We start from the raw sequence: 22,509 nt of genomic DNA, 5'->3' as shown, positions 1-22,509 counted from the left end.
CTACCTAGCAATAGCCTGAAAGTGTGGCTGGCGTTCATTAAAACTACAGATCACAGGTTTTAATAAGAAATTTTGTTTTCAAAACTAGAAAACTTTACAACATTTTTTTTTCTATAAAGTTCAATATAAGTGGATCTTCAGAGCTAAAGGGAACAGTTACAGGAAACGCCTATAAAGCCAGCACTGCCTTGTTAGCGGCGGTCACAGCAATTCCGGGCATTAAGTGTTTTTCTCCAAGTAACCAAGAGATGAGGGTGAGTGAAAAGACTATTAATTTAAGAGGCGAGTTTCTTCTGGACCTAAGATGCCTCCTCCCCGTCTTTGTCAGCACATGGTGAACAGCTGTGAGTCACTTCACACAGAGACAATGCCCGTGAGTGACTCACCACAGGTGTGCTCCACACCTGTGTCCTCAGAATGAGTAACTGTCCCTCAGATGGTCAAGCCCTGTGAATAATTATTCTTCAGAAAGGTGACAAACACCTTAGGTGGACATTCAATTAATTTAACCAAAAACCATTAGGTGAGAGGTTATTGGTTGACTTCTATAGTTAACTACGAAAGTAATGATCAGAAGAAAACTGGGAGAAGATGAGAGAGGGAGAAGGGGAGGGGCTACAGCTACCTCCAGTATATCCTCTAGGTCCTAAGAGCATACTGTGTTCAGGTGACACATTTGTGGAGTTTATTATTATATATTATTATTATTATACTAATTAATAAGAGGCAAAAGCAAGGGTGTTTGGGCACTATATGCTCACTTCCGTACTTCCTCGGTGTCTCATATGAATCTCTAACTAAAAACAATGGTCCATACTAACAAAACATTTCCAATGCAAGATGCTGGCAGAGGCATCCACACTCCCACCCAAGGGTTTGTTTCATGTGCCCCTTTCCTTGGCATCCCCTCATCCTGTCACCTTCTCGGAGGCTTTGATGTGATGTCATTTGTTTGGTGTTTAGTCTGTGCCTAAAATGTCAGCCGTTTATTACTTTTACATTTCAGCATGAACGCAGTGGTGCTTCAGAATAAAGGGCAGGGTTTCTGACACATCTCAATGACCAAAGGACTTACATTAAATAGAGGTCTCCAGTCTCCCTGAAAACACACTCCCTCATTTTTTAAAAACGTAGACAGACTCGTTTTCATTACCACATAATTTTCTTCTGACATTTGTGTAATATACCTGAGTGGCCCTGTGTAAAGAACCAGCATATTACTTTAAAGAGAGCGTGCCTCATCTAGAACTATAGAAAACCACTTTTCTTTTATAGAGTAGAAGAAACAACGTTTTGAGCTGTAGGACCAGGAAACAAGACTATCCAAAATCAATCTCCATCCTGCCTAGCTCACAAACTCAGAGGCCTCACAGGAAGGGTGAACTTACTATCCAGACTAAAGAGAATCAATAATATTTAGTTCATGAATAGGTAAACACAGACACACATATATATATACATGCACATACATGTACACATGTACAGATACAGATACATTTGGCAAGTGGCTTTCAGAAAGATCACAGACAAATCTACTTGGACAGATTGCTTCATCTGAGCAGCTACCTGCTTATTTTTTAACTTCTACCAGCTTTCTGATGATGAATTTTAGCATCCTACCTTGGTGGGGTTTTTTTTTTCCCCAAATAAAACTAGCTAATCCAATAGCCTGGCCTACTTGTATTAATTCTTGTCTACCTGACCTCAGTTTTAAAAAGAGTCATGCTCATCTACATAGCTGGCACATAACAGTGCTGGATTCTACCATTCTTGACTTTAGAATTCTAGTATTTCAAGCACCGCTATGCCTGAATCGAATTCCACCTTTCATCGAATTCCACAGAAACCAGAAAGGAAATCCGGTTTGCCCTTACTCACACTGGGAGTACTGCAAGTGCTGTCGGGTACATAGCTGGACAAATCGTGGATAGTGGTTCTCCAGTTGTGCTATCCAGTTGTGCTATCCAATTGCAACGTACCTCTAAATCAGTTTCAAGGAAAACTGACGGAGCCCAAAATCAAGTCAACAGCAGAGCCATGTCTCCAGCAGTCACCTGAAGTCCCCGAGAGAGGTACAAGTATCCGTGAGCTGAGCTCACCATGTAGCTGCGTGTGTCCCTTCAGAGTGTCTTTACGAGACGATGGCTAGGGACTCCTGCAACCTGGATTACTATAGTTCATCATTTGAGCAAGCACTCAGATTATTTTTTTAACCTGAAGCATCAATATACAAACCCAACTACTCTTCAACTTTTATGTTGCTGATAGTATTCTTATAGAATTAATGTTTCAGGCTTTGGAAGGTACACACAAAGAGAGATTCTCTTGAAAGTATTTTCTTACCTGGATTTCTCAACATTGATGCCTTTTCTAACATCTAAAATTTCAATTACGTATTACAAAATCCTTGTTATTCTCAGTGGAAACCCTGCCCCACCCCTGCGCACAAATCTTGGGATAATACAGAATGTATAAATTAGTAAGAATTTTTGCAACAAACTAACATCTGTAGATGTTACAGATGAGGGTAGACAGTAAGCAGACTTTCCATGGCTAAGGGAACTGAGTGATGGGGTCTTCCATGTGGGGTCCTGGCCCTTCTCACTCTTCCTTTGAGAAGTTTCTCTCCACACTGAGGGAAACTCAACTTTGGGCATTAGGCCCTATAAATCCTCAACTTTATCATCCAAAGTCTCCCACTGCAACATGTTAGGTGTTGGAGAGACAGCAGCCTCCATTTTAAAAAGTACAAATGTCATTTTTCTGAGGTAACGATCCAACTGCTGATGCTTCTTACAAAGCTTAGTACGTTAAGTCCTTGAGAATCTTCTATTCCATTTAATTTCCCCAATCTCTGTCTAGATAACAGTGTGTATAAAATGTTATGTGTGAACAGATGACAACGTATAAGATCAGGAGACATGCTAGAGCTCACGATACATGTCTTGTTTTGTCACAACCTAGAGACTTATGATCCGGTGATAAAACGTCACTGTCACACCATAAGCCACTGAACAGGGCCCAGAAAAGATGCTAGCTGACAACATGGCTAATGTCACTTCATATGCAACACGATCCTGTGGAGGGACAAAGTATACTGTCTTCATTTAAAAGGAGGCATTGCTCCTCTATTGAGGATTCTTGCTGACGGGAGCTACGTGTGTTCTCTAGGTCAGTCAGGAAGGTTCCACAGCACCAGTTCCTGAAGAAGACTACACAGTGGAACAAAAGTATTCAGATTCCCTGACCAGATCACACTCTTCCTGTGGAACAAACCAGCTGCACCCCTCTCTCTGATTGAAGCCTAAAAAGGGAGAGTTTGCAAGATAAGGGAGTACTTAGTGTCAAAATGAATAGCAAGGAAGCAAGGAACTAAAGAAGTCTCCAATAACATTGCTGGAAGCCAGCAGCAAGAGAGTTGGGGCTGGAGTGTGTATGTATGTGTGCAAAAGCTAAGATAACCTCAGGTATTGTCAGATACTGTCGTCTCCTGCCACCACTTACCACCTTGTCTCTCTTTCCTTCCTCTCTTTTCTTTTCTTTCTTTATTTCTTCTTCTTTTTTTTTTTTCAGGGATATTCTCCCACTGACCTGGGACTCCCTAGGTAGGCTAGGCTGACTGGACAATGAGTCCCGGGGCTGTGCCTGTCTTTGCTTCCCTAGATCTGGAATCACAAGGTTAGGCCACTATGCTCTGCTGTATTTTTTAAACTTGGGTTCTGGAGCCTGACTTCATTTGCTGAGCTATCTCCCAAGCTTGTGCTGCAGATGCCTAAATGCTTAAGTCTCACCCCCCCTCCCCACCTTGCTGCAACACAGGTTTATTAGACAAATCCCCCCCCCCTTCTCATAGTTAAGAGACACTTCCTAAAGTCTCTACTTAAGATCCATTTAAGCCTCATCAAGGTGTCTACTTAGAAGTATTTGGGTCACGTGAAAGTCACTTGTAAAAGTATTCAGAAAGTACATACTATTTAACTCTGGAGTGTTACAGTTCTGCAAACCCAGGACATTTAATTTTCTAGTCTTTTCATATAGGTAGTAAGCATCTCCAGTGGAAAGGTGATCATGAAGGCATGGAGCAGCTTGCCAGGGGATGCATACCTCAGACCTGCACCCTGCTTGAGGCCCCGTGTGCAGCTTCTCAACCTGACCTTCACATCTGACCCCTGAGGTCATTGCCATAGTTACTCCATCCTCTTGTCACAGGTAAACTGGAGAAAGATGCTTAAGCACTTACATCAGAAGCCAGCTAGAGGAGTTTAAACAGAAGAACCATTCCTTTCAACCTCACACTGTCTCTTTTCTGGCTGTTTTGTACTCTTTAAACAAGCCCATTGTATCTATGTTCTATTTAAAAGGGCAAAACGGTAACTTTGAATATTGCTTTGTAAACAGTGCACCGGTGACATTGAATTTGGCCTACTCCAGGAACAAACCTCCTTTCCAAGGAGAGCTAGGAAAAGCATAGTATCTCTAACCCACTAACTTTCTATTCAAAAGACAGGTCAGGTCTTCAAGCAACTGCTCTGATAAAACATAAGATTCAGGGAGGGATGCACATACCAAAGTTGCTTTCATTTCAAGTCTGAAAACCACAAGTTTACAGTAGTTTTACCAAGAGAAACTGTAGGACAGGCACATATTTTTTACTTAATTTGAAATGAATTTGTATTCTTCCCAGAACACAAAGACCCAAACATGGCCTCACTATAAATAAAACCTCCAAACCGGTTACCCTAGAGAATATTCCACAGGGGTAGGGACGGGGTTGAGACAGAAGAAAGTCAAATGACTTTTCCAAGGTCCCGAGTCTGACTTGGGACAAAAACTCCAGGTTCCTGGCATCTAGCCCAGTGTTCGTTCCACTGTGTCACACACGGCACTGAAACACAAACCACTAGACACACGGTGAAGGCGTGAGCAAGGAGCTATGCCACATGAATGGCTAGATTGTTGGAGATGGGGGCTGGGATCTCCGGAGCAAAGGCCTGCAGGATAATACAGTGTTACAGAAATCTATTTGCAAGTAGCTACTGCCATTACCCATGTGTCTGCCTGAGGGGAGGGTGGGATGGGGTGAGGGGTGCCGAACAGTTGACTGACAGCATGAACAAAGGCCCTGACAGCCTCACAAAGGATGACACAAGAGTCACCGTGCTTCCTGGGCATCACTGTAGGCTTCATCACATGAGACCTAGAACGCAGTGAGGAAAAGCCCACCATCCACAAGGGCCTCTTTATTCTTAGGGCACTCCTGTTTCCCTACTTTGCCTGACAAAATATTAGAACTTCTCCCGTTCCTGTGTCTCCTTTGGACCTTTCCGTATCCACCTTGCATGAATCCTATCCATTTAGAAGCCCCCTTTTTACATATTAACATGCTGTGTGTGCTGCTGACATACATGGTAATAAAATGTGATAAAAATTACTTTGATTAAAATTTCTTCATTATCCCATGTGCCGCCTACTGTTCGCCCACAAAAACAAACAAACAAACAAAAAAAAAACAAAACAAAAAAAACTGCAGTTTGCACTTCAATAAAACTTCATATTAATATTCTCTGAGGTAGAATGGTCTCATTAGCTATTTCCCCCTCTCCTGTTCTTTACTTCCAACTGTGTTGTTCAACTTTGGAACTTCTGACAAATGGCCATTATTCTCTAGGCTAGTAAAAAGTTCCCAAGCTTCAGGGAAAAACGTAGTTGGTCTAAAGCCCAAGGGAACAGGGTCGTTGAATTAAATGATAAATATATGCATTTAAGATCATTAGAGACTTTATCTCCTGTGAAGGCTATATTTGTCAGATTGATATAATTTCTCTCAACTGAGTACTTAACTCCACGGGCCACCGTTATGATTACTCCTTCCCCTTTAAGTGGGAGACTCTGGCTAAGAACACGTGTTCTCATTCTGGTGCAGCTTCTAGAGCGCTCAAGGCGCACCTTTGTTTCATTTAGTATGCAATTTTCACCTCTGACCCAAGAAATGAGGCCTGGGTTTCCTGAGGTTTATTGCCTGTTAATAGACTGCTGGCTGTCTTTTCAGCAGTAATAGAAATGGCGGAGAGGCATTTCGTTTAAGAGGCTGGCAGGCTGCAGCCTGAAAGACAACGTCAGAATTCAAAGACAGCCTGGCCCAGAAATAATATAAAGATCTCAGTGACAGGAAGGAGGAAGTTTTCCATATTCCCTTGCACACTGGGCACCCTGCTGTGCAGACAATGGCTGCCTGGCCCTGGCTATTTCCCATTGAACAATGGCAGACACCCTCGATGGTGCTGAGTGATTGATCCAATAATTCATCTTCAACTTACACCTATCTACATATTTGGTTTCTCCTCATTAAACTGGAAACATCAGTGGTAAACTTATGAAGTGCAGTCCATGGCTCTCCATAAAATACACACAAATGCTCATAAGGGGCTCCTGCCTGCCCACTGCTTGCTGACACATGTTTATAATTTTGTCTTTATTTTGTTTGCTGTGGTTTTCTCTTAAGTACATCTGTTCAATTAAAATAGAAACGTGTGACATGGTCTGTACTCAGCAACTTTGGAGTGTGTTAATGAAATGTTCTAAGGCTCCTGTCTCCGCTCCTTTAATGCAGAAGGATTTTGTGCCTCAGAGGTCTTGCGACTGAAAACTATATACAAAAATATCCTTGAAATCATACAAAGAAGTTGACTGTTTTGTTAATAGTTAAACGAGGATGTTATTACAGCATATGGACATTATTTTACATGAAAAGACATTATTAAAAATTATTTACTGCCCCATGTTTGAAAACTTACAGGAAAAGTCTGATAATATATTCAACTTGTTTATTACGACTTCATATAATTTTGAATAATACTACTTTTTCCTTTGACAAGTGCAATAAACTGTACCGGTATAGACATGGGTTGATTATCACGAGTGAACTGTGTTGCTTAAAGATACATGCTGGAACAATCAGCTTTTGACGGCTGCATCTCCAGTTATTTACACTCACCATCGAGGTCATAACTCACCATTTCTATATTAATAAGGCAGCAAAATTTATTATGATGGTATTGAAAAGTTATTAAGTACTGCATCCCAAGTGACAAAGTACCCCAGCACTGTCACTACCCAAAAGCAGTTGCCCATCCATCACCTGCCTTTCCAGATGGTCCTGCATCTTTATCGCTCCCAGGTTGGTGACATCACCTGTTCACCCACTCAAAATTGATGATGAAAGCAAACAGATCTATCTTACTTACATTTACCAAATCAATTTAATTTTTACAGGCCGTGGCTTAGTGACATATTGACTGTTTTCCTTAATGGCATCTATCGTATTTAATGCAAGGATGTCATCTTTGATTCCTGGCTTGCATAATGCGTCATTTCATAATAAATTTTTCTAACATATTTACTTAATGGAAAGAATTATGATGGCTTGTCATTTCTCTTATTAAACACAATGATAATTCTTTTTCCTTTTGAGTATCTCTTTTGGGGTAGTTTTTATCCCTCGCTAACACGCGAAGAGTAGCGAGGGCTTGGATGAACCGCAAATGCTAAGTAAGTGCTGGATGTAGGAGTAGCTGCTGGAACTCAGGAAAACTTTGCTTCATGTATTTGTAACAACCGCGGAAGAACCAGGTCTTCAAGAGCTAGTAATTCTAAGAACGTTATCAGTGACAGCTAAAGCTGGAGGTGTGGAAAGACACTGTGAATGGCAACGAGCTATAAAACTGATTTTAACTGTCAATACATTCGTCCTTTATGGCTGTGTGTTATTATGATCCTATCTCTGAGGGTAAGATTTCTACATCAAATACAATTAAAAATAAACGTGAGCCCATCGAGGTTAAGATGCAGATAGAAAGGCAGTCAGCTGATTCTCTGACTCATACATGTGTAATAGCCTTTTGCTTGCCACAAGCAAAAGCCTCATGTGCCGTCCATCTTTCAAGACATGGACTTCTCTAACCCACATCATTGTGGCATTTTGTAACATCTATGCCACTTAATTAGATGTATTTTAGGCTGGGGAAGCATAATGACGTCAACTTTTGGGTTTGCTATCCAGTATTCACCTGTGTGGGTGTGATCTGGGGTAAAATTCTTGACTAGCCCCTTGTCAGGGCCTGTCCATATTCAGGGAGGGTCAGCACTTGGAAAGCAAATCACCTGTGGTCTCCCTGGCCACCAAACCCTAAGCAAGGAAATGTGCACTTGGACGGAGAAACAATATAAAACAAACTATAAGTATAAGAAATTTCTAAATGGAAAAGTTGGGCAGGAGTGTACGAGAAAGAAACACTGAGAAATCTAAGATGCTTCGTGAGCTCGTGAAAGTGGAGGACAGGAAAATGTTAACTGGCTTCATTCAACTTGACCTGACAGTGTGTTCTCTCCCATTCACTAGCTATCTTGTCTATCAAGCAGCCCTCACTGATTTAACCTCCTCTACCCAAGCATGAAGGCTAGAGGGGCCTAGAGTGAACTCTAGCTTTATCTTATCCTCTACTAAACAGGTAGGTAGGAGGATCAGTGCCTTCCTGAGGAGACCCCAGAAAGATGGAGAGTACCACCTAGGACTAACCTCCCATCTATGATCCTACTGTTGAGTTTCCATCAAGAGGGTAAAACTGTATTGCTAAAGACACAACTCTAAGATGATGCAGAACCTTTCAGAAGCCAATAGAGAGACTTCCATATTTCTTTAAGTAGAAAGTTATCAGTTCTCGTTAAAGGAAAACAATTCCATTCATTGATGGCAGAGGCGGGTAATCTCTCCACCTGTAGGCTGGATTGATACAAATGAACCTCCTACTCTCCAAAGATGCCTCATGCTCACATGAGATGGCTTTTCTAATTCTAAGAGTAAACAGCCTTGGGTGAGGCTTTCAGGAAAACTGGATTCGGGCTGTCAACATGAGAGCATCAGGAATTGGTCATTCCTCAGGGTAGACAGCGCCTGCACCAGAGAGGACTTCCTACACTGGGATCACATGGGATGATTTAGCACCACAATACTTTAAACAACAAAAAGGAAAAAGCAAACCATGTGGACCTGTGGCTGCTGACCATTTGAGGTTTCCATATTATGCCGTACGACCTGGGAAACCTCAGGAGAGAGTGTAAACAGTCAAAAGAACACCGTTCTCCCAATAGTGCCCACCATCCGTGGGTGAGAGAGAGACATGTGCTACTATACCAGTAATAGATATGTCTGCATACAGCTCGTGTCAATATAAGCAAGACTCTCGGCGTCAGTTTGACAAGAATAGAGGTGTCTGCTTCAAGACATGTAACCTAACCATGTCACTGGAAAGAATACGCTTGTATGTAAATCTAGCTACTAGGTGGGTCAGCCAGTTCCAGACACTGCATAATCAGAGACTAGGGGAAGGCCATACTGGGCCAATTCATCTATGTGGTTTTTAAGAGTTACTTTACTTTTTAACCTTGTGTGTGTCTGTATGTGAGTATAGAAAGTGTCCCCAGAGGCCAGAGATGTTTGATCCCCTGGTGCTAGTGTTAAAGGCAGCTGTGAGCTACCCACAGTGGGTACTAGGAACTAAACTTGGGTGCTAGGAACTAAACTTGGGTTCTCTACAAGATCAACAAGTACTCGTAACTGCTCAGCCTTTCTCCATCCACTGTGTACATCATTTCAAAAGGCCACAGGAACAAGATGGATTCCTGGATCATGAGGAAAGAGACTGAGAGAACTCTGTAAGGAGAGACTCTTTGAAAGCCTCGCCCACTGGTCTTAGGTATTGAGAGAGTAGGAAAAGGATGAAAGAAACACGTGAGCAGAATATTTCACTTCTGATTATTTTTGATGTTTTTGAAAAGTAGTGGGTACTAGAAAGATGTCTAGTGTGGAAGAGTGAAGAGCACTTCTTCTTGCAAAGAACTTTTTAAGTTTGGTTCCCAGCACACACATAGTGGTTCACAACCATCCTGAACTCTAATTCCAGGGAACCTGATGACCTCTTCCAACCTCCTTGGGCACTAGGCACACACATGACCCACAGGTATACACGCAGGCAATGCACACACATAAATTAATACAAAGTAGATCTAGAAAGAAAACCTTATAATGGAAAATATTAATTTTAGAAGAATATAAAAGTCTTGGGGACCATGAATTTTATAGTTATTATCCAACCAATAGATATATGTAGACTTCACAGAGACAGTTGTTGTTGCTGTTTGTCTGTTGGTTGAGACAAGGCTTTATTATGTCAACCTCTCCATAGACCAGGCTGAGCTCAAACACACAGAGATCTCACTTGCCTCTACATCCTGAGTGTCAGTCTGGCCTCTGATAAACTCTTAAAAGAAACAAGGTATGCACATTAGTCTGCGGGTGTTCATACCTATATAAATAGTGGTGACTTCCTGCACCTGACCTCCCATGACCCAATTAAGAGGCTCAGCAAACTTACTCTCTGTGTCTTCAGCAGCATTTGACTGATTGGACAGGCCTGATCAGAAATCTGTTATGACACATGCTGAGCAATGTCATAGCATCTCTGAGTGAGGGAACGTGTGGGGATCTGAGTTCTGACCCTCAAGAGTAGAAGATGCATCCAATTGTGTGTGTGAGCCAGTTTGTATTGTCCCTAGGAATACATGAAAACATTCCTGAGAGACATTAATTCCTCATGAAGTTAAAGGCCACAGTAGTGACCATCTTTGAATAGGTACTTTGTGGTATATGCTATTATTTGTGGTTAGATTGCATTACGTTTTTTCCTTAGTGTACTTACTAGTGTCACTACTGTGACATCCATTAAAGATGCTCATATATATAGATGAGTTGTCTTCCTCACATAGGAGAAGCAACTTCAAAAGTAGACAAAAATCTTCTTGGAATTGTGGCCTCAAAGGGTATACAACTTGTTTTTATAACCCTGATGTAGATGTTAGGCATCACTAAAATGTAATATTGGTAGTGGTGTTAAAGCCTATTCATATTAAGTGAACATAGAGATTTCATGTTTCAAAATCTCAAATGATACCATTGCCTAACCTTAAACCAAACTTCTGACCATGAAGACTGCTTGCTTTTACAAGACAGGGAGGCATACCTCAATGCACTATTGCATTTTGGATTACAGTCTGGAATATAATGTATTTTCATAGCACTGAATCAAAGACAGATGACGAATTTCCAATTCGAACATAATCCCTTTCCACTGTTCTGTCTCATCTATTTAATAGGACAAAGGAGAAATTTACTATCTACATGCATCATTATTTTTCTCAGTGTGTGTACAATTTTATGTATGTCTGAGAAGAAAAAAAATAAAAGCAAAGCATATACCTGGGATATTAACAGATCAAACAACTTTGGAGTAGTTCTGGGCAAGATGAACATAATAAGGGATTTGGCACAGAGTAGGTACCTCATTAATGGACACACATACACTTGCAGAGTTTTATGACAGCCAGTGATAATAAAGGTTTAAAAAATGTGCTAAATGATCACATAAACAAAAAGGCTAACCTTTAGTTTTTTCAACAAACTACCTCAAACTGCTAGAAAACAAAATTAAACTACAGCATTCAAATACTTATGTCCTTAAAAGTAAGTTTAGAAACCTGCCCTGACTCCTTGTTTTCATTGTGAATTAGGAAACAGTGCTTCCTTCTCAAATAAGGCCACAGCCATGTAATTTTGAGTATTCTAGAGACAAGAATTTTGAGAGGCTAGGGAACAAGAAGAGGGAACAAAGGAAATGACTTCCAAAACTCAGAGATAGTGACTGGCCTCTGCCCAGTAATGATCCAGCGCTGGCCTATGTCCTAACCAATGGCATTCCTGTGGTCTATCCTACCCAGTGGTGCTTCTGTGGTCTATATCCTAACCAATGGTGTGTCTGTGCTTAACCTGTGTGTTCCTCGACAGCCAATGCTAAGCTCCTAATTCACACTAGAGGATTTAACCCCATGTAGTAGTTGACACACCTCAGGCTGTGTCAGTCACAGTCAGACTGTAACACTATACAGGTTCTTCTTTATTAAATCAACACTCCTTTGGGGAGAAATAATATCTATTACATTATAACTGGGTTATTTTACCTAACTATATACATTGAGCTTATAATTATGTCTTCAAAAATACTATTCCCCTGAAATATAAACTTATAGATTTTTTTTCCAAAGTACCATATTTGGGATGATATATGTAATGTGTAAACAAAATGACTTAAGGTTTAGAGCTGTAGCTCACTGTCCAAGCACATATCTTGGTATGAGTAGGCCCTGAAATAACAGGTCGCCTTCAACAGAGCCAGAACCAACTGAAATTTTAGTCTGGCTCCTAGTCTCTAGAGCAGTGATAAAATGAATGTATGTTGCTTAGCCCCTGAGTCTAGGCAGCCTGAGCTGTCTAGTGAAGTCTACTTATTAAAACAAAAAGTAAGAAATATGCTGAACACTGGCAACGCTGCCCAACTTTGTGGAATACCATCAAGGCTGCACCAGGAAGAGTGTAGCTTTAAAATCTCTAAGCAAACCGATAGGCAAGCCAGCACACCACAGAATATTGCAAGCTTCTCAGTAAATGGTTTCACTGCTGCCCATGGAACAAAACTTAAGCAACACTAGGTTATGATTAGGACTTTGTAGATGATTCTGTGCAGGAAGGACACTCAAAGAATAAATAAATACTCTCTAAGGATGAGAAAGGAGACGCCCAACAGTGTCTCTGAGATGGAGAACAGTGTACATGAAGAGCAGAGTGTTGTGGGAATGGAAACCACAAAGGGTTGTGGCTGGTGTGGAAGTAAGTACAGGCAAGAAACATTCTGAACAACTGGGTAGATGGAAATGCAATTTATTGAAAGGAGAAGTGTACAAGGAGAGCAGCTGGGAGGAGAGTAACAGAAGTCCAGACAGCACTGAGTTACTCCATTAGAACAACTGGCTGCAAAGGAAATCGGTAATGCAGGATCTGACACATAGTAGGCACTCAAGGGTCATTTGCCAAATCTGAATTTCCTCATTCATATTTACTTTAAGGATATCTAAGAGATTTGCTTTCTTTTTAAATGGTTTCTTTGTATGCATCATTAAAAAAAAAAAAAAAAAAAAAGTACAGCAGCCTCAGATGCCATGGTAGTTAGAACATAATTATCAGTCTAATCAGATAAGAGGCGAATGAAGGACAATTAAAAACATATATGACATCAGGACAATTCAAAGTGAGCATGCAGGAATGGACAGAGAGCCGTGTGAAAGTACCCTTGTTGGCAGCAAATGGATTTTGTATTAACTGGGTAGTGTCAAGAACTTAGCTACGCTACCAAGAATAAAGTTTGCCAAAGCCACAAAGAGCCTTCTCACTAGCCGTGTTCCTTGGATCTATAAAGTACACAACTTACACCCTTAAAATTGTGGGAGGGGCCAACAAGATGGCTCAACAGGTAAAGGAGCTTGCTCCCAAGCTTGCAAACCTGAGTTTGATCACCAGAAACCACATGGTTAAAGGAAAGGACTAATACCCACAAGCTGCTTGTCCTCTGACTTCCGTATGTGTATGCTGGCACTCAGAGGTGCACACATGTGTGCGTGTATGTGAACATGGTGGGGAGAAAGAGAAAAAGAGAATGAGAGAGAGAGAGAGAAAGAGAGAGACAGAGAGAGAGAGAGAGAGAGAGAGAGAGAGAGAGAGAGAGAGAAATATACAAAAAATTCAAGCAGGTAAACATTAAAATGATAAAGAATACTATATAACTAACTGGCCATCAGCTGAATTCTTTAAAGCCAGAAATGGGGTGCCTGATCTTCAAACAGAAGGCCATGAGCTATGTTGCAAAAGATTTTGTAATGAAAGTCTAATGAGTTACTTATTGCTAGACTGTCGCCATTATTTTAAGGTGAACAATAATGACGTAAAATTCATGTACATTTGCCTTAAAACTTTTTCAAACTCACATACCCATTAATGCTATGATGATTTTTAAAAATCTCTATAGACACATGCTTCTAAAACACCTTTTATTAATCCACACCCGTCCCAAGGATGTGTCCAGGAAGAAAACTACAGAAGGCCTGCTCATTTGCAATCATCTTCAATCAAGAATTTAATCTTTGGTATTTCAGATTTTGAATGAGACTGTTTTCGTTATAGAATGTTGAATACATTTTACAAGGGGACACATTGAAAACAAGGGGACAAAAACATGAAATTACATGCTACAGGTACTGCATATTCATTTGTACTTAAAGCTAAGTAGATAGTCTATTAATGATCATAAATATTTAGAGAACATAGCAAAATGTTTCCATCCAGCTGAAGTATTGAGAAAGGGAACACTTTCTCACATCTCCATAACTGCTCTTGACCTATGCAGAGGTTGCCCATAGCTTTTCTGCTGTAGACCAGATTTTCCAGAAATTATGATGTTATGATTTAGTCACAACATTTTTCAAACTATAGAAGTAGCCAGACTTGATAACAAATGCCTATAATCTCAGCACACACTGGAAGGGTGAGTCAGGAGTGAGAGTTCCAGGCTGATGTGGTCAATTAAATAAAACTCCGTTTCAAGCAATGAAAATAAAGACAAAATTAATGTAAAGTGTGTATGTACCTACTGTGTTGGTACAAAAGGGTGAAGAAAGTGATAAACTTAAAACTGCGTATTACCTGTTCTTATAGAAATAAAATTAAACTAGATATTGTTATTAAATGCCGCCAACTGTTGGGTTCTATGCAATGCATTCCTGAAACTAGTGACTAATTTTATAATCACTTGGTGCTCTTATTTCAACATGTCATTTATTATATGAATATAATATTTAATATCTTAGTCATTAAATCAATGTAAATATACAGAGAATCATCACAGATTTCTGCGATGACTACTGTGCACACTTTCAAAAAGCATGCAGAATAAAGAAAATGAATAAATAAATGGCTTTCTTTTGATAAAAAGAGATAAAAATATATAAGAGGAAGGTAGAGGTAAAACCAAATTGACCTATAGCTATGAATGCTACCAAAAAAATCATATGCTTTTCTCCAATTCCTCCAGACTTCCATGCCTCATAAAAAATAACATATAGCATACATATAATATGAGTAAGTTTGTCTGCTAACTCCATGTGCTACTTAAGACAGTCACATGTAATATTCTGAATGATAACTTAGAATTAAGTTTAAGATGCCTTAATGAAGTCTAAGATGCCTTAAAACTTTTTCAAATTCACATACCCATTGATAATTTACTGATTCTTCTTCCTTTCATGTTTCTAGAGTGATATGCTTTTCTGATCATTCTTCAGCCAGAATCCCTTTTATCATGCTATTCCTTTAAGTAACACATTGCTTTACCAAACAGTGAGATTGTAAGGGAGGAGTTGGTCCTCAAACATCAGCTTGAAGATATGAGATATCCTCACGGCCACCTGTGTAATTAATCTCTTCTTTACAGACCTGAGCGTATATGTGTTCTAACTCAAACAACATTCTTACCTCCCATCCACAGCTGGAATCTTTCAGGTCTGATCTCTGCTCTCCCATGTATGGCCCAAACTTCTCGCCTATTTCAATCTTCCTTTTGGTCCATATTCCAAGTCCTGCTCCAGGCATAGTTGACTCGCGAAGCTCAAATTCATCAGGAATGGGAATGTCATCAGGGATGTAGATGGGGGCTTTGTATGGTGAGCCCTCCTTAGGAGTAAATGACTCACTGGATGTCGCTGGAGAGCATGGCTCTTGAATGTGGAGGGAGGAAGCATTGGCTATCCCATCTGCATCAGCATCTGGCATCTCTTCCAAAGGTATTTCAGGGTAGTTGCCATAAGCACACTCATTACCTGAAAATAAATAAGAACTTTATGAATTTCTACTTAATAAACCAAGACAAAATTCCACAGGGGTAGTAACCATAGTGAGTTGTTCATTGCAAGCTAAACAGAGAAGATCATTGTTAAAATGTGTCCCATTAAAAATCTCTATTATTCACAGGGGGTATAGGCTATGGCTTCTAGTTTATCTAGGATAAAGTAATAAACCCGGTATGTTTATCCTCAACTGTTAATACCTGTATGGTCCTCACCCATCACCCACATGCAAAGTATCCGGCAGCTTATTTATCATTCTGAATAAAATAAACATAAGAAGTAGGCAATCCTCAAAACATTCCAGATTGAGACCTAAGAGAACTATACATAGCATAGCAGAAAGGCAGATCAATCAACTTGTGGAACCCTAAAATAAATGCAACAGGCCACCAAGGACTCCAGAGGTTGCCATGTATAACAAGGCTTAAATTTGTGCAGCTGGATATTGATAGAAGTATTAGTTTTATTAGAAATATTAGTTATATTGATAGAAATATTAGATTAGAAATATTGTATTTGTTCTTCCTCTGTTGGTGTTTTGTTTTAATTTTTTTCCTTCCTATTTCAAACTAATAACCAAACCCTTGGTATTTCTTGCTTCAGTAGCTTATTCTGCATAAACTCAAAAGTACTACAAGTTAAAACCATTCTTTTCATTAGGTAGACTTGGGGGCTGGACAGGCTGCTTAATGGGCTAGGAGTACTTGCTGCTTTTGCAGAAGATGAGGATTTATTTTTCTCCCCAGAACCTATACATCAATCTATTGTAACCACTTACAACTTCAGCTCCAGGAAATCTGACACCCTCTTCTGGCCTCCATAGACACCAAGCAAGCACATGGTACACATACATGCATGCAGGCAAACATCCACACACATAAATCAAAAGTTAACAAATTTCCAGAGGGAAAGAGATAAGAGGATACCCCAAGTGTACCAAAAAGAGAAAAAAAATCTTAAGGCTAGAAACAAAGAGAGTCAAGTGACTCTCCAAATCCTGGGGAGGTTGGAAGAATTTGAAAAAAACAAAGGCCTTGTTTTCAATGGCTTTAAAGATTTCTCAAAATAGTACAAACCCATACCCAAAGTCCCTGAGTGTACCATGAGACCTTGAGGTCTTCATGAAATGTATATGGGGGACTGTAGAGGCTAGGTAAAGAAATAGAAAGAATAATGGGTGGGTAGGATTTCCTATCAACTGGAGGGAATTTCCTTTGTCTTTAAGCAATAGGCATGTGTTTCTCTCTATTATAGTTATGAACTGGAAGTTATCCCACACTGGCTTGATTCATAAGAACCTCAAGGACAGATTAAGGAAGGCGGGTTAGGATGATAAAGAGGCTGATTCTGGTCAGAACCACCAGAAGGTAAACTGGATGGCTTATGATTGTTGCCATAGCATTTCTGATACAGCCTGGGTAAGCATGAGTTATTCATGATATGGAAGAAGTCCAGTCTCAGATTAGTAACCTTTAGTCTCCTACCAAACCTACATCTGTATGTTTTATTAAAGCCTTCTAAGATGGGTTATTGGGCTTCAAGGTAGAAGACTCACATTCTACCCCCAATTTCTTCCCTTACTTGTTATAGAAATTTACACCACCACTCATGAGTAACTAACTGTCCAGTGAGTACTAGATCCTGCTTCTTACAGTTACATAAAATAACACAAAATAAAAAAGTAATAGCCATGGAAAGCTGTATTTAATGAAGGTATGGATTGTGATTCAAACATTGAAAGTATGTCATTTGAACTAGCATGTGACAGAACTACAAGCTGCAAGCTTGCACTGGGTATCTAGTTCTCAGCATTCAGTTTCATTACTATGCAAGTTCAGCATGCCCAAAATTGTGGCTATTGTCACCTACCCTCCAGTCAGGTACCTTGTTCATTTCCTCAGTTCAATTAGGAATATTACATTTTCTCTAACTATCCACGTTAGATGCTTTAAAGTAACATGGAGATTTGCTCTCCTTTTCCTATAATCTATTCTTCCACAAAATTCATTACTTTAATCCGATTCTTTCAATTCACATTTAGCATCTAAAATTTCTAGCAGTGCATGCTCTTCATTGGTCTCCAGACCACCATTCTCTTGACTTGAAACCTAAATACCAGATTCATCTTCCAGGCACATCCTCCTTCCTGCTCGACAGATGCAATGGCTCCCGGTCTCTCAAGCTAAAGTAGAAATGTTTTGGCTTGAAAAAAGCTCTCTCTTTTTGAAGTCATTCCCTCTTATTTTCAATACTCCTCAACAGGATTGCTTAAGCTGCACACTCCTCTTTGCCTCCTAAACTTGGCAAGCAGTTCTACCCTGGCTCTCCGTCTTTAACCTCTAGTCTAACTAATTCCCAATCTTCCTTCCAGGTGAAGTTCCAATTCAGGATCCAACCTGTCTCATTCTCATCTCAGTCAACACAACATCTCCTTCCTCTTTAAGCTTACAGAGTTTTACCTCTCTATTCTGCAATCAAATTACATGCATTGCTGCTTAGGACTTAATGTTTTATCTCCAAGGAAATAAACCCTTGACAAGTTAGGTGAAGAATTCCTACTTCATGGGAATTCTCCAAGTGGTCTGCACACAGCAAGTATTAGTGAATACTTGTTAAGTAGATAATTAAATGTGCATATAATTTTATTGAATCATTATACCAAACCAACATCATCCCACTGAAAATTGTAAATTATTTTGATCCTGACAACTACCTTTAAGAAAAAAAAATGGTGGAGCACAGTAGATTATCAGACTTTTCATTCATATCTAGTAGCAAAATAATTATTTTTAATAACACCTAAAATGTACCTGAAAATTCCAACTGATTTTATATTTCATCAAAATATTCATGAACAGTTTGGATGCAGGGTAAACATATAGAAACCATTTTCAAGGCAAACATGGTAACACTCCTATGGTGTGAGCTCTTTGGAAGACTAGAAGCAGGAAGACTTTGTAAGCTTAGTAGTTTGAGACAGACTTAGGCTTTAGAGTGTCACCATGTCTCCAAAAACAAACAAACAAGCAAACAAACAAATTAAAATCAATGGCATCTTTCTAGAATTGTAGCATTCAACCAACGTAAATAGAATGTCACAAAATACATCCTCAAAGGGAGTCACTGCTTATTGTCAGAAATTTTTTTGAGAAATACTATAAATTGAATTACATCATGGAATTTATAAGAAATAGAAAATAAAAGGCATCTAAATAAATAGAACAATATTCTTCCAGTAATTCTTTCTGAAAGGCCAGTAAAATTTTCTCTATTTTTCTCATGAGTTAAGCAAGTCACGGTATCAGGTCCAACAAAGGGATCTCAAATCTTAGAAAAAGATTGAGACAATTGACAAATGAGCCCTCCCACTGTCACAATGAGTCCTATGGGCTTCTTGTCACTGCGAACTCTCCCAGTCCGGAGTCTAAATAAGTATGCTGAGAACCCAGCTCCATCAAGATATGTGTGCCCTGCCTGTTGCTCAGAAGAATTTGAATTTAAAGACAAAATGCAATCCTGCTAAAAATGAAAAAATAATATTCTAATTAAGCCCCATAGAACAACTTAAGCAATCAAGCAAGTACAGGTAAAAGATCCAGTTCTAGTCATCCACACACAGGTTTCAACACAAAAAGCCCAGGCAATTTGTCTTAAGCCACCATCCAGCTAGTATCATCTGAATGAAATATAAAAAGAGCTGGGGTGACAAGAATGGAAACAGAAAACTACTGACTTTTCCCTATCAAACCATACAGTCATATTCAACACAATCTAGCATTTATAAACTTTTCAGCATGGATGTGGTTTATCACACCATATTGAATATTTGCATAAGAGAGAATAAACTGACACCTCTGTGTACATTACTCAATAACTCTCCAAAAGAGCTGCTGAGACACTCCATCTAAATGAAAAACAACCCCATTATTCCATCTCCATTAAACCTCTGTTATTGGTGGAAAATTGGTAGATCTATTCCCTGAGCTATAGCAGTAGTCAATTAAAGACTTCCTGAATATTGCTCTGACAGATTGGGCACATTTACAATAGGAAAGTATCAGGTAGGGCATGTGGCATACATCAGTGGGCCCATAAAGATAAATAACCCTTGTAACTTCTTGGAGCTGCTCTGCCTCCAACTGTAATTTGCTTTGTGGATCCTTCGGTTGTGACATTAACTCGGCAAGGACAGGGAGAAGAGCTTATTGTTGGATACTGAGGCAAGTGGCTTGGGAAATCCTACTGGAAATGAGCCTCTTTAATTCAAACCTTAAGCAATCTAATGTCCCTAGAGATCGAGCAACAGCCCACACTTCAGTTAGATTCTTATTTCTGTGGCTGTCTGAATAATTACCCAGGTTTGCAGTTTGGAAGAGTTTGGTTTAGAAGATATCAGAATCTAAGAGGAAATTGAAAACTTAATGCCAATAATAACAGTGTCCATTGCTGTGTATTTACACTCACTGCAATCCAGTGGGGGGGAAATGATGTGAAAAATAATTTTTCATTCTTCAAATATAGAATCCGATAGTAAAAGACACTAAACAGAACATTTACAGTTAGCAACTTTTCAAACCCAGTCTTCACTTTCTCACATACGCAATTTGCCTTTTAGTTTCTTTAAAGATCCATCTAGAAGTTTGGCTCATCAAAAGTATGTCTCCTGTGTAAACAATCTGTTGTTCGGCCTTTTCATTTGGTAGTGTATTGTAAATAATTTTCTCTTTTTTCCTATTGTCTAAACTTACATGCACTTGCTATATGTTCTACCATTATACGGACTCATAGGAAGTGAAATGTGTCTATAGTAGTCATGTTGCTTTTAGGATTTTTTTTTATCCCAGTAAAATAAATACCCTCTATATAAACATTTGTATTTCTCCATTTCAATTTTCTTAGATAGGATCTCTATTAAAAGCTAGTGAGTATTGGCAGTTTCTTTTCCAAATACATTTATCAATTTATACTACTACCAACCATATTCACAAGTACCAATATGTGCTGTTTTTCATTTTTATCAGTAGGAAAACAACTATCAGTTGTTTCCTTAATCTATACCTTAGCGATTACTAAAACCAAATAGTGTATCAGTGGCTCATACTTCTTCCATTACAAATTATGCATAGCTTTCTCTCATTTTTTAAGATGGGCTTCACCTCTGTCTGATGAATGACAAATTAGCCCTCGGATAAACTCTTACTCATTCTCTCTATAGTTTTCTACTGGATACAGTCCTAGGACTTTTTATCTTCAGTAGAACTAAGTTCATGTTGTCTTTGTGTCTTTTACATTTTCTTAGAAAGTCCTCACCTATTCTGATAGGGGCAAGGTACTCTCCCTTATTTTCATTGAGTTCCATGGTTGCCTTTCTTCCAGTCTTGGATTACCAGTGATTTACTACTCAGTGAAAAGCAGAGGAAAAATGATTTCATTTATTTGAGCTCCTGTGAACGGCGGGCTAGGAAAAAAAAAATGTCGTTTCACTCATAATTCTTTGGCCCTTATTTGCAAGGCTGGCCTGAGATGCTTTCTCTTTTTGTGGGATTTATATAACTCACCAGTTGTTTCTTTTGGCTTCTCTGCTTAGTTTAACTGAACATTTTCTGGGCAGATGCCATTCAAGTGCCTGAGCTTCACCCATTAATAGTGTTCAATGGTCATCAAAACGCTTATCACTTCATGGTGTCCTTCCTGACGGTAGCGGAAATGTTTTCCTCTCTGCTCCGAAAGTCAGTTCATTGATAGAAAGTGTTGAGCGACTAATGCAGTATCCACGTTAATGTTTAAAGCACAGAGCTCAGCTTTAGCTATAACCATGAAACCATGTTGACTTGGCTGTATAAACTTGCCCACAATATGCACATCCATGTACACTTGCTAGCAATGAGTGGTGTGTGTGTGTGTGTGTGTGTGTGTGTGTGTGTGTGTGTGGTGCTGAGCAGCTCCCTAATCTTAAAAATAGGCCGAGACAGAAACATGATTTGAGATCTCAGGCAGACTGGCTGAGATCATAGCTGTATGAAACAGCTGCCAAGAGGAGCCCGACTAGGGAATTGAACAGATTAGGTAACTCAGAAATTTAGACATTTCCCCCCATTATGTTTCTCGTTGCAGTTTTGTAATAAAAACACGAGCAGACTTCAAAGGAAGCTCTGTAGTAAAGGTTAATTGCTACTAAAGAAGAGGGTGGGCCCAAGCGCCGGTGCTGTGTGCCCAACTCACAGGCAGACAGGAAGGATTACACGTGGCTGAATGCAGATGATGTGTGCCCAGCATCAGGAGAGGAGACTCGGCCAAACCTCAGGCCCCACCAGGGACCTCCAGGGAGGACGTGAGCATATAGACATGAGTCTCTGGGTCTGTGCATGCTTACCAGTGGCCAGGGAAGGGAGGGGGAAGACTTCAGTTTCCTTTCCAAATTAAAACAGGACATGCTCTTCTTCCCTCCTCAGGACAATTCCTGAGTGGTGACAGAGGCATGTTTATGAGAAAGCAAAGGACCTCAGGGGCCAGCTCTTCTCCACCAGCAACAGAGCCACTGAACATGTGGGGAAAGGGAGGAGCCCAAGTAACACCAGATGCTCAAATCGAGTAACGAACTGGACATTGAAATACTCTGTGAAAACGTCCCCAGGAAAATGAAGTTTAACATTCCCAATGAAATGAGAA

General features: G+C 39.8%; 1 protein-coding gene across 7 annotated transcripts in view; it reads right to left on the bottom strand.

Moving 5' to 3' along the window:
• Mecom (MDS1 and EVI1 complex locus) overlaps positions 1–22,509 on the bottom strand; it is a 543,989-nt gene that overhangs the window by 259,372 nt on the left and 262,108 nt on the right. For all 7 annotated transcript variants that reach the window (XM_076932227.1, XM_034500590.2, XM_076932229.1 and 4 more), the window contains exon 2: positions 15,470–15,813. In XM_076932227.1, coding sequence (XP_076788342.1) covers positions 15,470–15,813 — 344 coding nt within the window. The remainder of the gene's footprint in view (positions 1–15,469; positions 15,814–22,509) is intronic.

The sequence above is a fragment of the Arvicanthis niloticus genome, chromosome 4, assembly GCF_011762505.2.
Source record: "Arvicanthis niloticus isolate mArvNil1 chromosome 4, mArvNil1.pat.X, whole genome shotgun sequence".
Taxonomy (NCBI): Eukaryota; Metazoa; Chordata; class Mammalia; order Rodentia; family Muridae; genus Arvicanthis; species Arvicanthis niloticus.
This window is presented reverse-complemented; position numbering and strand designations above follow the sequence as displayed.